A 16873-nucleotide genomic window follows, 5' to 3' on the forward strand; every position below is an offset into this window, starting at 1 on the left:
CCTTTCCTATCTCAAACGAGGATATTTCAAATTAGATTCCTTTTTTTTCTTTTGAACTCTGACTCCTGTTCGTTTTTGTTTGTTTGTTCTTTTGAAAGTCACGTGATTACCTTTTAGAAAATGGACAGGTATAGAAAATATTACAAAAAAGATTTCGAAGGGGAGACAACTTTCATTTCGAGAGCAGTAACCTGTCTGCCGTCCATTTATTCCGCCATACACGTTTCAATTTTTATAGAGTTGCACTAAAGATATCTAGTAAATAAAGGTTGCGCATGTACCTTCCCATGTAGATTCATTTAAGACTATATAAACCAATTCAAATCCTTTTCTCTGATCTCTGAGAAGATAGTGTGGACTCTTATAGAGTAAAGGCACCATGTGCGCTTGCACGAGGACAGGTTTACGTTCAAAGGTAACGCCGCACCATCTTTTTGGTTCTACTCCACTATCATCTCCAACAGCCACAAAATGGTACCTGTGGATTAAAAACCAAGACTCTTTAAATTAAGCCTGCGAAAGCACTGAGCCGTTCCTTTCTCCTCGCGAAACGTCCCCATCGGCGAGAGGCGAGGAGGAGCGGCTGCTTTTGCAGGCTACGTTGAATTACCTTATATGATTTATTTCTATGAACACTCAGGCCAGTGACACCATAATTTATAATCCCAGACACATGCATGTAATGTGACCCAGCATTATTTATACCAGTTGTAATCCTATTTACTTCCTGGAAGCCTGCTTTTGTGAGGAGGAGAAAAGAAGGCTCTACCTGAATCATGTCAAACCTTTGAGGTCGCCGGAGCCAAAACTTCTGGACTAGTCAATCTTGTTTTTTGTTTTTTGTTTTTCTTTTTTCGTTTGCTTTATTTCATTTTTCTTCCGAGCATCCTATTATTGATAACTAACGATGGCCATGACCAAACCTACTGTAGCAAGCGCACGGCTATCGGGCCAGGGTTCGACACTATATCCTAGCAACATACCGCGCATGCTCAACAAAGATCCTTACTCGGTTGATGCAGGATCTTTCTCAAGGACGCCAAATGCTCTGTTGGCAGGGTGGATAACGACATACATAAAAATCGGAAACCACTAAAATGAGTAGGGCTCGGTTCAGACGCCGAATTTTTCGTGAGCCGAATCTAATACATTATATTAGGTTCATGACATTTTCGGCGTCTGAATTAATTAAGAACGCCTATTTCAATTTGGAACGGCTCAGTCGTTCTTTCCGCCTATCCCGGACGGAAATTTCGACTATGGATAGACTTTGGAACGGCTTTGATTCAGACGCCGAACTTTTTATGTACCGAACCTAATGCATAAATTACTTTATTATTCATTCAAAATATTTCCAATTCTGATTGGCTAAAAGCACACGCATAATTCACCATAACCAGTTACTGATGACCAAATTTGGAAGAACTTTGTGTTTAACGAGGAAATGATGTCAAAAATGCAGCCCTCTACAGGTTAAGGCACCGTTAACCGAGAAGACCTGGGGACGAGGTTGAGTTGTCTTGGTTGTGACTAAAAGAATGGCGGACATTTCACTCGTTTCAAGAGTAAAACCCTCCTCGATCTGCTTAATTCTTCATATCCTACTCAGCCTCACTTATTGATTGCTAAATAACGTATTTGACCAAAATGAGCACTTTTCTCTTTTTGAATTTAGTTCGGCTGGAATTATCATCGTCGTCTGAATCAATTCAGGCGGCCTAAATAGTTCCAGTCGGCCTTAATTCGAATTAGGTTCGGCTCATGAAAAGTTCGGCATCTGAACCGGGTCTAAAAATGTAAATCAGTGTAGTTAATCTGAGTCCCACACATTTGCCTGAATTATTAAAACAACTTACTCGCAATAGTGCTCAATATCAGCATGAACAAACCACAGTAGGACACTTTTGTTTCTCGACTGGATGTACCAAACGCATTCAGAAGGGGACAATTCGTAAGGATATCCGGGACTTCGAATGATATCGGTAGTGCTATTCAGCCACCAACCGCATTCTGAGAGGTAAATTTAAAAAAATAATTAAAATGGTCTACTGACAATTTCTGTAATATAACAAACAAAACGTATAACTAGCGAAACTAATATTTTCTTTAAAACTTTTTTCCAAGGTTTTTTTTTTTTTTCTTTTCTTTTCTTTTCTTTTTTTTTTTTTTTTGAAAAATGTTGTCGGACAAGAGTTAAAAGATAATGTTGACCACGAAAAGTAAAAACCGCCTGCCAGGCTTTAAAATATCTAAAATTTAGCACTCCATGCGCGCTCAAATTTTTAACCTATATAAAACACTACGGCTCCCGTTTTGAGCATTACAAAAAGCAAATTGAGAGTGAATGTATTTTATATTTTTGTTTGTTGTTGCTCTTCTTCTTGGTTTTTTTGTTTGTTTTTTTTTGTTTTTTAACACGCGTTTATAAGGTGGGTGAACAAATTTCAAAGGGACCAAATTCTAAATTTTTCTTCCTTTTCGCCTTTCTTCCTTTTCACAGTTTTTTGGAGCAACATGCAAAATGATGTCCATATCAAAGTAGTTAAATCACTTTTGTGCTTTTCGTAAAACCTTTACCAAATTATTACTAACATTTGAGGTCCCTACTCTGTAAAGTGAGATGATATCAGTTACAAAAAGTGTTCTTCAGCCTTGTATGTCCAAGAGCGCAGTGCGTTGGAACCATAAATCGCGAGGAACAACCAGTATCGATATCGGTGACAATATAAAAAAGAACCTGACAAAAGATTTTTGAGGCTTTTACCAATTTGATTTTGTTGTTTTTGAAGCATTCAAGTCAAAACAATGACTTACTTGTTCTCATCAATTCTCTGTTCTGCTGGATTCCTTCTCCAGCCGCTGTGTAGGCTGTAACCCACACCTGGAGCTCAGTCCACTGGGGGAGTCCTGTTATGTTACACTCAAACTCATCAGGGCCCACAGTCACAACTTTGGAAAACAAGTTAATCGGTCGATAATTGCCATGGTAGTTTTCTTCCACGTGGACTCGATGTCCTAAAAGAGTTCCTCCTCTTGCACTTTCTTCCAACATTTCCCACAAGATCCAAATAGTGCTGTAGTCGATGGCTTTGCGCTCGTAAATGCGAGGGTTCCTAGTTGGAACTGGGAACAAGAAAATGATTTTTGACCTAATTGAATATATATATATAATTTATATATAATCATACTTTAAATCAGTTTTAAAATCAAAGGCTCCCCGAAAACAGTGAGCCTATTTGGTTACATTAAGATTTTAAGTTTGACAATGCGTTCATAAACGGGAGACTACTTAGGTAATCACCCTATTTGAAACAAATCAACAGAACGTAATAGATATAACAAGCTACGCCCTGTCATGAATTGTAATACCTGTCGTAAATTGTAATAACAGTTGTAGAGACTTATAATAACCAAGATATCGTAATTTGTAATAACATGTTGTAGTAATTTGTAATAAGCCTAGTTGTCGTGAATTGTAATATCACATTGTCATTGTCATCATTTTGTTGCCCCTGCAGGGATTTCGCCCAGAAGGAGAAATCCCGAGGAGGTACTCTAGTAACTCGTGCGTATATTAAAGAAGTACTTACAGTTAAAATATACAGTCAGTATGCCAGAAAAAATCTCGATTGGCTTGAACAGGGGCCGCGAGGAATCGGTAGGTTATGATGACGTTTCTGTTGTTTGCGCCCACAAGTAAGAAATTGTTAGGATGACGGAAAGACAGAAAATCCCGAAGGGACCGCTTAGGTGGATTTTGTGATATTTTTTGTGCAGTCGTACTTCGATACTTTTTTGCGTCACGTGTTATCAGTGACATTCCGTGGAGAAGTTGTTTTGAAAGTTATGGACCAAAAGACTCGGTAAGAGCAGATGAAGTTTTAAGGTGCGTATAACTGTGTATATAAAAATACTTGGAGAGTTTGCCAGACACGAGTTCACAAATCTTTCATTAGAAACCTTGCCAGACACTCTTTCTGTCTCTTTGACTCACCCCAAACAAGACGAGTAAACAACGGCTAGCTTATCAATAGCAGAACGATGGACGATTACAGAAAATTCGCCGACAATCAGATTCTGTACGGACTTATTCCCTGCTCACAGATGTCCTTCCGCTATAAAGTTTAAAATAAGACTAGAATGCGCAAGCGTGAAATGATCAAGCGTCCTTTTAATTTCTAAGGCTTACGTTCCGGCAAATAAAATGAACTGAATTTAAAAAGTGAAAGAGAAATCGCCAAAAATTCAATTTCTAATTAAATCTTTCTTATGGTTGAGAATAAACTATTCTCGAAGCTGAGAATGTTTTGATCAAAGCTGTGTAAAGTGAAATGAAACTGTGCATTGAACCTTGGGTTTCCTGTATTTATCTCACCTATTGTATGGAATATGTGTGAAAATCTTCATTATGAATCGGTATATTTCAAAGAGCTACACAACGAGCAAGAATACTATTGACCGACAATATACAGAGCGGGGGCAGCTGTAATGCAGGTATTAATAGGAATACTTAACAATTATTCTTTGAAATCAAAGTGAATAGTGGCAAAATATTTACCGAGCCGCGAAAGCGGCGAGGTAAATATTCTTAAAGCCACTATTCACTGAGATTGAAAAGAATAATTGTTTTAGTATATACACACGAAGTGATCTCAACAAAATCAGAGAGGAAACCATTTAAAAGTACAATTTGATTGACAGATCAAATCACGCGTAAGTTTAAAAATAGATCTTTGCAGAATTTTCAAACATGGCAATTCACAAGTTTATCATTTCGCAAACAACAGCGTAATGGCTTAAATGGAAACGCTAAAAGTTTGAACTGTTTCCTTACCTGAGAAGAAAAGTAGGGCTTTGTTGTTTTCTGTTGACAGGCCAAGTTTATAGCCAAAGGGGTTTGTTGTGTCGTTCTTCGCATGAAGTGCTGACAAAAATGGTGGCTCAGTTGCTCGAGGTAAGACGTCGTCTTCCTGTATCATTCTTTTTCCTGTTTACTTGGAACGTAGAATTTCTGCAAACATTTTCTTTTAAATTTGTTTGTCATAAATGAACTTCGATTTTTGAGCCCAAATTTTTTTGTTAGAAAACGCTGAGTTCACGAAACGGCTTCTTCTACGCGAATGCACGGGAGTTGTAAACAATCCATCGAGCACAAAACTCAGCTACAGTAAATTGAAAAACGCCGTATAATATCGCGTATTGAATCCTTCCAAGACTTTTCTTGCCTTAAAAAAAGTCAGCCTTAGGATTTTGTCGACTTTTAAAGGATCGTTCTCTAAAAAATGGGAAAAACACCGAGCTCACACATTATCCACTCGCTAGGAGGTGAATATTGTTGAATAGTCCGAGATATCGAACCAATCAGATTGCTTAAATCACCAAGATCACTGAGTGTGTATATACTAATTCTTATTGTCAAGAGCTTATCCACGGAAATTTTCTTGTCAATCAGAAACATTTGTATAGGTAATAGCTTGATTTGTAGTGATATTTGGCATAAATATCACGAGTGATATTTCGAAACTGATATACGTAATTTCACGAGCCGTTAGGCGGGTGAAATTTATGTAGTAGTATAAAAGCTATTACGTATAAAGCCAGCATTATGTCAACAACTAAATCATCTCACCGACCACCTGATAAACGTATTCGAGACAGACAACCAACCAGCTTACTGCAAGCAACTACCTGTTACTTCCACCACATATTGATCATAGGGGTCATTAGAAATATTGTCGAGGGCTGAGGTAAGGGACAGTTGGAACCGCATAAATAGCACACGCACAATTGACGTCAATGAGACTAATTTGAAATGTTTGTCCGACGTTTGTCATTTTTTTCATAATGATGATAAAAGTCGCGACAAACAAGAAATCAACTAGCACGAAAGAGTACGCAATAAAGTATTTCTTCAACACATTTATTATGTCACAGATGACGTCATTTTACAAAGAAACACATGTATTGTCTGTAATCAACACGAAAACGTCCCTATGCCCTGGTGTTCCGCAGTCCTCGCGGTAACTAAATTAAAACAAGACTAGAAAATATAGCCAAGAATAAGGCGCCACTATGATATGTTGCTCAGTTCTCATCAAATTCCTTGGGTAAAAAAAAAAAAAAAAAAAGAAAACCTTGAAAACGCGATAGATAACAGTGTAAAATAAACTTTGCTTAGACTGGTTGGAATTAATTCGATGGATGAACTATTACAGCTATTAAGTGCAAAGACGTGTTAGAGTTTCTGTGTAAAACAAAGTGTTTTTTTAGTCTTCTGTAGCATTTGTGTATTTTGCGCGACGCAATAATAGCTGTAGCTGTAACTAGTTTAATTCGGACTCTTCAAGAAGGTAAACACGACGCTGATTTATTCACCGGGAAAAAATACATCCAGTTAGTGAACTTTATTACTGAACTCGTACCTCGAAAAGTCAACTAAAAAAGTAAACAGCTAGAATAGCATAGTGTTGAAATTTTATGGAAAAAAAATGGCTAGGCCATTTCCGAGTTTCCCCAAGCCTTTGTTTCAAAGCGAGGCTAAGTGCAAAATATGAAAATGATTTGATATTCTGATGAAGATGAAACTCATTATCACAAAAAGCCTCGTTTTGAAAGTTATAGTTTTTGGAACTTGGAAGTGGCCTACTGAGCAATGAGCTCATGATGAGTTGCATTGTGGGATTCCTGTCAAACAGAACAATCCTGGTTAGCTGAAGGAGTTCTTGGTGAATAGTTGTTCATTTTCAAGATTTATTACAAAACACGACCATGTGTTATTACAATTCACGACAGCTCGTCTTATTACAATTTACGACAACGTGTTATTACTATTTACGATAGGCTTGATTATTACGATTCTCAACAGCTGTTATTACAATTTACGACAGAACAAACGCCCATACCAAAGTGACCTGCATGGGATAAAAGAGCTTTTCAAAGGTTTTCTTCTCAAATTGCATTCCATCGTTTTTAAATACCCGTTTAGCCTCTCAATAATGTTCATTGGTTAAGAAATACCGAAGTGGACTGAATTACGTAAAATTTAATAAAATCTTAATGTAAAATCAACCACTCACTTCCTTCTTTAGTTTGAAAACTTTTCCAGTCTGTGCTGCCACGCTTTCCATTACTTAGAATGGCGACGATTTTACCAGTGTGGTTCGCACGCACAAACAGGTTTTCAACGAGGTGAGTGCTTTGAGATGCCGATAGCCAGATTGGATGGTATATTTCCTTTGAAACTTGATTGACAATTAGAAGGTACCTCTCAACAGCGGCTCCACCGACAAAGCTACTCGGGGGCTGGGGCCACGACACAAGTGCTGACGAGTTGGTTACATTTGTTATAGTTACTGCCCAGTCATCTAACACTGACCCTGATGGAAAGAGGAAGAATAGAATATTTATTTTATTTATTTATTATTTATTACAGATTCACTCTACTGCATAACAAGCAAATAATGAAATGAAATAAGCTAACACTACTTTAACAAACAAACAAACAAACAAAAGTTGTGGAGAAGGAGACAACCAAAAGCACCAATGCGCCATACTAGGGATGCCCCCCACTAATTAACATATAAGAAAAATATATACAAATAGAAATATAAATGTTCTAGTTATCCTTAATAAAGCTTAACACATTTCTTTTAAAAGTTGTAATACTGTTTGATTCTCTAATATGATTGGGTAAACCATTCCATTCATCTACAACACGGTTAAAAAAACTATATTTAAAACCATCAGTTCTACTAAATTTGGAACAAGGTCCTGTGTGTCATTTTTCCGCAAGTTATAACCTGTATTTCTGTCCTTACAAAAATATGAGCTTATTTGACATGTCAATATCATAATGTCCATTAATTACATTAAAAAAATGTAACATCTCTAGTGAACCTCCTATTAGATAATGACAACAATTTTAGCTTAGATAGTCTAGTATCATAATCATCATCAGACCTAGTGATCCATCTGGTAGCTCTTCGCTGAACACCCTCCAGTTTATCAATGTTACGTCTAGTATGAGGGTTCCAAGTTTCGCATGAATATTCTAATAAAGGTCTCTTAAGACTACAATAAAGTGTGTTCATGGTATCAATATCCTTTAAGTCCCTACAAGTCCTCTCAACCAGCCCTAAAACCCTATTAGCCTTAGCAGTTATTTTATCTACGTGTTGGTCCCGTGAAAGATTACTAGTAGTAAATAATCCTAAATCTGTATACACATCAACACTTTCCAAAGGTTGACCTTCAATATTATACTCCCCAACTAATGGTGACTTTTTCCTTATTATTCGCATGATCTTACATTTCTTGGTATTAATTTTCAACTTATTCATCTTACACCAATCTGAAATTTTGTCTATCTCACTTTGAAAAGTAGACAGATCTTCTTGAGTACTAATAACCCTATACATTTTACTGTCATCAGCATACAGAGCAATTGAACTGTCCTTACTAATAACCCCCGGTAAATCGTTGATGTAGACTATGAAGAATAATGGTCCCAACAAAGAACCTTGTGGGACACCAGAGGTTACGTTTAACCAGTCGGAAGCCTCTCCTTTCACTACAACACGCTGTTGACGTTCTGTTAAATAATCTCTACACCAATTTAGCAAGTCTCCATGGACACCATATTTGTAAAGTTTGGTTAATAGAATATTATGACAGACAAGGTCAAAAGCCTTTGAAAAGTCTATAAATACTACATCAACTTGACCTCTCTTGTCCAAGACTTTGAACCAATCATGATTTACTAAGAGTAGTTGAGTAGTGCAGGAACGACCAGTGAGGAACCCGTGATGAGAATCATGTATGGATCCAATAACTTGATCATAAATAGCATTGTACACAATTCTCTCCTGGCATTTCCCAGAGATAGTTAAGGGTGAAATGTCTCTATAATTTTCTACTGGCTCTCGATCACCATCCTTATGAATGGGTGTAATACTAGCTGATTTCCAGGATTTAGGTAGGCGTCCCTGTTTAAACGATAAATTGAAGAGCATACTCAGAGGAACTGCAGATGTGTCAGCAGTCTCTTTAAGTAAACGAGCAGGTATTTTATCAACTCCACAAGACTTATTAGCATTAAGACAGCTAAGTAGCTTTTGAACTTCCTTGGTGTCACATGTCACATGGTTGGTAACTACCTCAAAAATTGGATCTTGTAAGTCAGTTTGTATTGGAGCTGGTACCCCAGTACTCTGTTTATAAAAAACTGAATGAAAGTGAATATTAAATAAGGTAGCTTGCTCATGAGGTTTTATCGCAGATCTTCTTTTGTAGGTGTTTACATCATCAATTTGATTTCAACTTAATTGAGTGGTAGCTCCAAAATCGTTTTTGGTTTACGTTCAGCTGACTCGACAGATGCTCTAGATATCTCTTATACTCAGATCTTACTAACTGCTTGACAGATCTCCGTAACTTTTTAAACTTTCGGCTAAGGACTTCTGATGGATGAGCCTTTAGTTTTCTCCATAACCTTTTTTTCTTTTTGATCTTATTGAGAACTTCCTTGGTAATCCATGGAGGATTAGTTTTCTTTTTCACAGTAAAGGTTGGAATTCACATATCAGCAGGAGCTAGTAATAAGTCATTGACTCTTTCAGTACAGATGTCCACATCCTCTTCCAAGAAAGCACAATTCCGCGGAATATACTTCAATAATTTATTCAGTGCAGTGAAATCTGCCTTTTTAAAGTTGTAATTTTTCCTTGAGACAGACTTACGAGGGCGACCAGATAAAAGCTTAATATTGAAACTAACCGGAAAATGATCAGAATTAAAATGATCAGTCAGTACTTCAACATCACTAACCAGGTCAGGAGTTTTAGTCAGGATTAAATCAAGTATATTGCCATCAGTTTCATTAAGCATTCTTGTTGGATTGAAATTACATTGAACCAGAAAATGATCATTGAGCATGAGAATAGTCGAGTTATTGAATTCATTTAGCACGTGTTGCATATAAGACTGGTCTCTCTACGTCATTATGGCGTCATATGTTAAAGTTATCCGCAGAACCCAAATTTCAACACTTTTTCCCTAGAGGTATGCAAGCGAAAGACAAAATTGCAGTGATGTCATTATGACGTCATTTATTACTGAAATGGGAGCCATAGCCATCTTGGATCTACCATTTTGAATTTATTCTTTTTACTTAAAACTCTTTATTTAAAATCTACGTCTTTTTAGTTACTAAAAAGCCTCGACACATTTAACAATTATTCTTTGAAATCGTTTCGCCGAGATTGAAAATAACAAATTGTTTTAGTATACAGCTATTTCGAGAAAGGTTGTCGAAAAAACAGTGCACGCGACAATCCCAAAAGGCAATATGGAATATGATCAATACACTGTTTCAAACAAACCTACTTTTCCTCTAGCATTCGCAAACACATGCCCATGGCCTCCCGTGCCATTCTTTCAAATTTCTTTGAAGAACAGTGCACTCAAAACCACCAACAATACTTTCCGGGATTGTCGCGTGCTGCTTGTTTCCGACAACCTTTCTCGGAATAGTTGTATACACAGGAAGTGATTTTAAGAAAATCAGAAAGGAAAACTGTAAACGCGATTTAAGTTTGATTGACGAGTTAATTCGTGCGTGAACGTAGCCGTAAACCGTAGATGCGCAAACGTCAAAACTTTAAATTATTTTCAAACATTCCAATCATGTGTAGTTGAATAATTATTTTACGGTTAATCGCTTGCACGAAAGTTTTCAATCTGCGTTTATTTCAAGCGCACCACAGAGACCGCACTGCTAACGATCACAGATGACATCTTACTGTCATTCGACAGGGGGGACAATGTGTTCCTATTGTTATTGGACTTGTCAGCAGCATTTGACACAGTTAATCATTCTTTGCTACTTTCGCGTCTGGAGAACTCGTTTGGCATCACGGGAACTGTTCTGCAGTGGTTTCAGTCTTATCTGACTGGCCGATCTCAGTTTGTCGAAATTAATGACACAAAATCGTCGGTAAGGGATCTGACTGTGGGCGTTCCACAGGGCTCTGTTCTAGGTCCCATTTTATATCTATTGTACACTGCACCACTTGCTGAAATAATACGAAGTCATGGTCTCGTTTATCATTTGTATGCTAATGATACTCAGTTCTACATATCGTTCAAGGATTGTGATGTCGATGCTGCAAGGCTGCTTGTAGAGAACTGTGTCGAGGATATATGTCATTGGATGGACGTAAACGAGCTGAAACTCAATCACGACAAGACAGAAATTATGCTTATTTACTCGAAGTACCATGCTCGTCCACTCTTCAGCTACTTCAGTATCGGTAATAAGAGGCTGACAACCACCGCCCATGCTAGGAGTCCAGCAGTAGTAGTTGATGACAACATGTTATTCGACCTGCACGTCTCAAACATTTGCAGATCATCGTTTAACCAGCTTAGGAACTTATCAAAGATTAGAAAATATCTCACACGGGAGTCTAGTGAAATTGCTGTGCATGCTTTCATAACATCTAAACTAGACTATTGCAATTCCTTACTCTACGGCTGTAGGAAAACGCAGTTGAAAAAAGCTTCATTACGTTCAGAACAATGCCGCCAGAATTGTTACTCAGACTCGTAAATTTGATCACAACGCCGTCTTCTTTGACCTTCACTGGCTTCCGGTTAGTTATCGTATTGTTTTTAAAATTCTTTTGCTAGTTTTCAAATCACCTGACAACCTTTCCCCTAGGTATCTGGCAGACAGACTGAGTTATCAATCGCATTCCAGGGTCTTGTGGTCCGCATCTAAGCAGCTGTTACACCAACCTCGATCAATCACGAAAACTTATACGGGGACAAGGCTTTTTCAGTGTGTGCCCCTAAAGTGTGGAATTCACTACCATTAGGTTTGCGTAAGTCAGCATCTTTAACCGGTTTTAAGAAAGAATTGAAAACATATCTTTTTAGGCAATTGTTGGAGAGTGCGTCATTGTTTTTGTAAACTTTATGATTTTAAGACCCGTAACATAATGATTGTAAATAGATTTTTAACATTTTTTGTGATATATAAGTTATTTTATTTTCCCCTTTTTTAAATTGTAAAGCGCCATGAGCTCAGGATATGCGCGCTAAATAAATAAAGTTATTATTATTATTATTATTATTATTATCATTATTATTATTATCATTATTATTATTATTATCATTATTATTATAGTTTTAATTTTTTTGCAAGCTTCAGCATCAATGGCTTAAAAGAAAACGTCTAAAGTTGAAATTACTCCCCCTTCTTTCAACTCACCGTTAGTGTGTATGTTTTTAAGTCGCTTCTTGCAAATGCTGTCAACAGCGGTTACGATCGAGGTGAGCGTTGTTTATCTGTGGTGTTTAGTACCTTGTTTACTTTCTGGCAACTACAATTTTCGAAAATATGTGCTTTCCTTTTGTTTTCCGTAGATTGATTTCTATTTCTAGGCAAAATTCGTCTTTCGAGGAAATCCCGAGTTCACAAAACAGTAACGAAACACTCTCGTTCTCAAACGCTAACTTCAAAAACAACGACACTAGTATGTACTATGTAATCAAAAAGTTCTTACTCTAAAATTTTGGCAAAACACCCAGTTCACGACAGTGATTTTGTTTTGCTTTATATCCCGGAGTAGTCAATCGATAAAAATCGGTATCCAAAAAAATCGATAGTAATTAAGTGATTTTTATCGATTGACTACTCCGGGTTTATATTCACCGTCCAGCGTGGTGAATATTACGTCATAGTCCAAAAAAGCGAACCAATCAGATCGCTTGAATCACCAAATTCACTGAGTATGTATCTACTAATAATAGAATATATTTAATAAAATAATGCCTAATGAAGTATATATGAAAAAAAAAAATTTTATAGAACAAATGCAAATTTTGAAAAACAGCAGTCAAAAATGGTTGCCATAGTAACAACAATCTTAAAGTTCATGTCGCGACGACTTTAAAACGTTTCGAGCTAAAATTTTAGGAAAAACACTAAGTTTAGCGGTCATAGCTTGAAAGGTTTTGGAGTTTGGGGAAGGACACAAAAGCCTTGAGAAGGGTTATTAGGTCAATAGAGAGATTAAGATTCACGTTTACGGCATACGGCAAACGGCAAACGTCAGTTGAAAATTTCTCAGAATAGAAAATAAGCAGATAAAAACAGCCCAGAACGATTCTTGTGGACAAAACTGGCATAAAACTACTTATTTTTGCGTAGAAGCAATAAACAGTAAACGAAAAACAAGAGGAAAACTTGGTCACGTGGTACAAATTCACGTTTGCCGTTTGGCGTAAACGTGAATCTTAATCTCTCTAATGACAGATTAAGCCATTTGAGCACAGTTAAAGCCAAAACATCTCCTCTATTCAGGGCGTAAGAAGCTAGGGCGTTGAAACGCTCATACGCGCTCTCTGGTTCAGCTGTAATACGGAGTAGGACTGGAACTAGTTGGCCTTTCCGCTCTCGATCCGCTGTCAGGGCAAGAAAAATGGCGCCGTCTAGCTGGAGATAGGTTCGGATTTATTGCTTTATATCTTTAGATCGCTGCAATCTATAATTAGATTTGATGTTTGGCGTATTTCTATGCGATATACAGAATATAGTTAGTTGATATTTTATAGTTAGTCTTATAAGTTAAGGTGTTTTTTCGCCTTTTATGTTTAGGTAGTGTCAAAATGGCCTATCGAATATTACAGGTTGAAGGTCGCGTTTTATCTTGCCAGTCAAAACCAAATGATAATAAACGGCTACAAAAAAAATATGTAATGGTTTTATAATTTTGCTTGTGCATGCAAATTTTTAGAGTGAACTTTTATGATCCTTTAAGTTTTTTTTACTTCCGAAGTGACGACTTCATAATGGCGATAGCAAGGTTTTTGTTTTGTACGTTGGCGTTTAGCTTGTTAGTAAAATAAAAGATTTCAGTTGCCCAGTTTAGCGATTTTTCTTTTTTTTGATATACACTAAGATGGTAAATATATATATATATTTTTTTAGTTACAGAACCGCGATCCAAGAAGGTTCTGACTATTTTTAAAGTCCTACTAGAAAATTCGAATGATCGTGTGACAGTCTTTACATAAACAACAACAAATTCTGCTTCACTGCGGTATAAATCTAAAGCTTGTATTGCACAGAAACGGAATAAAGCCTATCGAGAAATTTGCTTTCAAATCCCTACAAAGATTCCACAGTAAAATTAAATCATATAATGTGTTTATTTGTTATCATAATGAATTTTTGCAGGACAACAGTGAGTGCCTGGCCTGAAAATACTACTAGAACACACAAATACCGTGAATAAGAAGAAGAACATGAAGATGGAGGTCTTAATTTGATTGCAAGTAGAATAAAGTAAGACTGCTGTGTAACATTGTATTTTTGTCGTCAAAGGCTCAAGTGTGGTGTTGCACAAACTACAGTCAGCTCTCAGATGGAAACTATTGGGACTAGCACAAAATGTCTGTATCAATGGACAGGTGTAACTCTTATAGAGAGTAAAAGAAAATGGCTGGAGAATAGTAGGGACCAACTCGATTTCCTGGAGGTGCCTTATCTTTTGAAATTGTACTACTGTATAATATTCCTGGCATTATATCCTCTCTCTTAATATTATATATTGTAGACAAGGAAACAGGAAAGTATTTTTTGAATCAAGTTTGATTAAGCCCGGCTGCAGTTAATAAATTTAACCAAGAATGAAATTGAATCATACTGGTCATGAAGTATACAAGTGTGCTAGGGTTGCTGGTCACACTAAAAAAGCCTGTTTTTCAATGGTTTAATGGCTGTTACAGGCCATTTGTATTTCATTTGTGCATAATTCTGTATAATTTTCTTGTTTGCAATATACTTTTGAATTTCTATGTTATATAAATGTTTTATATTGTATCTGCAAGATATATAGCAATGTCTGGTTTCAATGTATGACTTGTGAATGTTTAGTTTCTTTTAAGTTCCTTAGTATGTCTTGCATGGGTAGTTTTCAGTGACCATTTTATTACAAAAAGCTGTTATTATCAAACAAAAATATTTGCTGGGCTACTTATTTCTGTTCTTGCGACCTTTTTGTTTCGTTTTTCAAGGGCAGTGAATTATTATTATTATTTTTTTTACGTACTTATTCTTCATTGCAAAGTAGTATTAGTGTACAAGATAAAAAATAATGATGATTTTATTATATTTTAAATTTACCCGGACTTAAGTTTTCAAAATCTGTCCAATTGTAATGCTCAATATTGGAGATCAATAAGGTGTTTAGAGAAGAATACTGATGTACACCTACAAATCCAAATCATCAGGCCTTGAAACTGGGCAGCAAAAAATAAATGCCATAGCAGATGATGAACTACACAACTTGATATTAAACTGAATTAGAGAACCGATAATATTAGTCTAAAAATGATGTCAGTGCTATCATCTGAGTTGTGATGCCATTTTGTTACCAGGTCAAGGGAGGTGGAAGTATATTCAATATACAGATATTTGTTCGCGGGGGAAAAATTGAACAAAACAGAAAACGAACGTGAGAAAAAAAATAATTTGTTCCTTCCCTATTGCTCGCAGTAAATGAATGCCACGGGATAATGGCTAACATTCGCTAGATAATCTCTCTGACGGTCCAATATAATGTCCGCCATCTTGTTTTGTCTCTTTGGTAGTACCCAGACCCTTGCGTCACAGCTAGATCGCTCGATCCCGCTCGTTTCAACGCCCCAGCTTCTTACGCCCTGCTTCTATTCTACCCCACTTCGTCATTACATCCCGTGGCTCTAGGTAACAAAACTCTAAAAAGTAGTAAAATTTTAGTTAAAGAAATTGACAGCACGCATTCTTTCTCAGGCTTAAGACTGACCGGTAAAGGAAAACGCAAATGTAGATTAAACGTTACCTGTCGTGTCTTCTTCAGATAAAGCCTTAAATTCGACTAGAAACTTGGTACCATTATTTTTCCTAAACTCGTCGTCATTTTGATAGTAATGGAATCCCCACGCTTGTATATCAACATCTCTGTTATTTATAAGAATGGAATAATTCGTTTTTTTTCCACAAAATTCCATACTCTTCCTTTGGTCCCAGTATCGATCAGGAAAGTGTACAATAAGTTGCCCACTGAAAAATATGAAGGAACAATTATTTGTTTATTCATGCATTAACCCTTTCGGTTAAGAAATAAATAAATAGAACAGAAAGGTTCAATAGGATAATTAGGCAAGCTTACAAAACTGTTGTATCATGTCTGAAGGCCAGAAAGGGTTGTCGTATGGAAAGTATACTTAATTAGCTGAACATGTATTAAACTCAGGTTCACTCTTTTCAAGGGACATTGAAGAAGGCTTTACATCTACATAAACACTAACATGCAATAATTCCATTCTCTGCGGCCAAGAAAGAAGTTCTTCAATGTCACCATCATATACGACCCGGTCGGAGGTCGAAGTCTCCAGTGACAGTCAATATTGTCGCCATATTGGTCTTGAGGCCTGTAGGGTGTATTAGGGTAGCCAGGACTTGAAATATTTCCCATTTCTGCATTTATTACACCACCACATACTAAAAACAAGAAAAAAAGGTAATTTTTTCTTGTTGAGGTTTTTTTTTTTCTGGTTCGTGGCAGATTAAGTGTAAATGTTAGAAAATAAATCTGATTCCAGCTTAATTTTGATTTATCCTAGGTTGATCCTCAATTTCCTTTGTCTCTTCTGAAGAAGAGACAAAAGAAATTGAGAAAAATAAACATAGGTAAATAAACACAATAAAGTAAAATGGGAGCCTAGATATGAGCGTGGGTCGTCCACGCGTAACATTAGCGTCATTTGTTTGGCTGTTGCCTAATCCCCTTGGGGTCTACAGTCTGGGAACAAATCTAAAAATAAC

General features: G+C 36.7%; 1 protein-coding gene across 1 annotated transcript in view; it reads right to left on the reverse strand.

Moving 5' to 3' along the window:
- Positions 1-255: 255 nt before the first annotated feature.
- The window catches only part of LOC140944419 (uncharacterized), a 36697-nt gene continuing 20079 nt past the window's right edge, over positions 256-16873 (reverse strand). Inside the window, exons 10-15 of the mRNA XM_073393563.1 lie at positions 16357-16549; positions 15888-16108; positions 7077-7376; positions 2815-3123; positions 1857-2010; positions 256-478 (exon numbers count right to left, since the gene is read on the reverse strand). Of these exons, the coding sequence (XP_073249664.1) occupies positions 256-478; positions 1857-2010; positions 2815-3123; positions 7077-7376; positions 15888-16108; positions 16357-16549 (1400 nt within the window). The remainder of the gene's footprint in view (positions 479-1856; positions 2011-2814; positions 3124-7076; positions 7377-15887; positions 16109-16356; positions 16550-16873) is intronic.

Source organism: Porites lutea, chromosome 7 (assembly GCF_958299795.1).
Source record: "Porites lutea chromosome 7, jaPorLute2.1, whole genome shotgun sequence".
NCBI lineage: Eukaryota > Metazoa > Cnidaria > Anthozoa > Scleractinia > Poritidae > Porites > Porites lutea.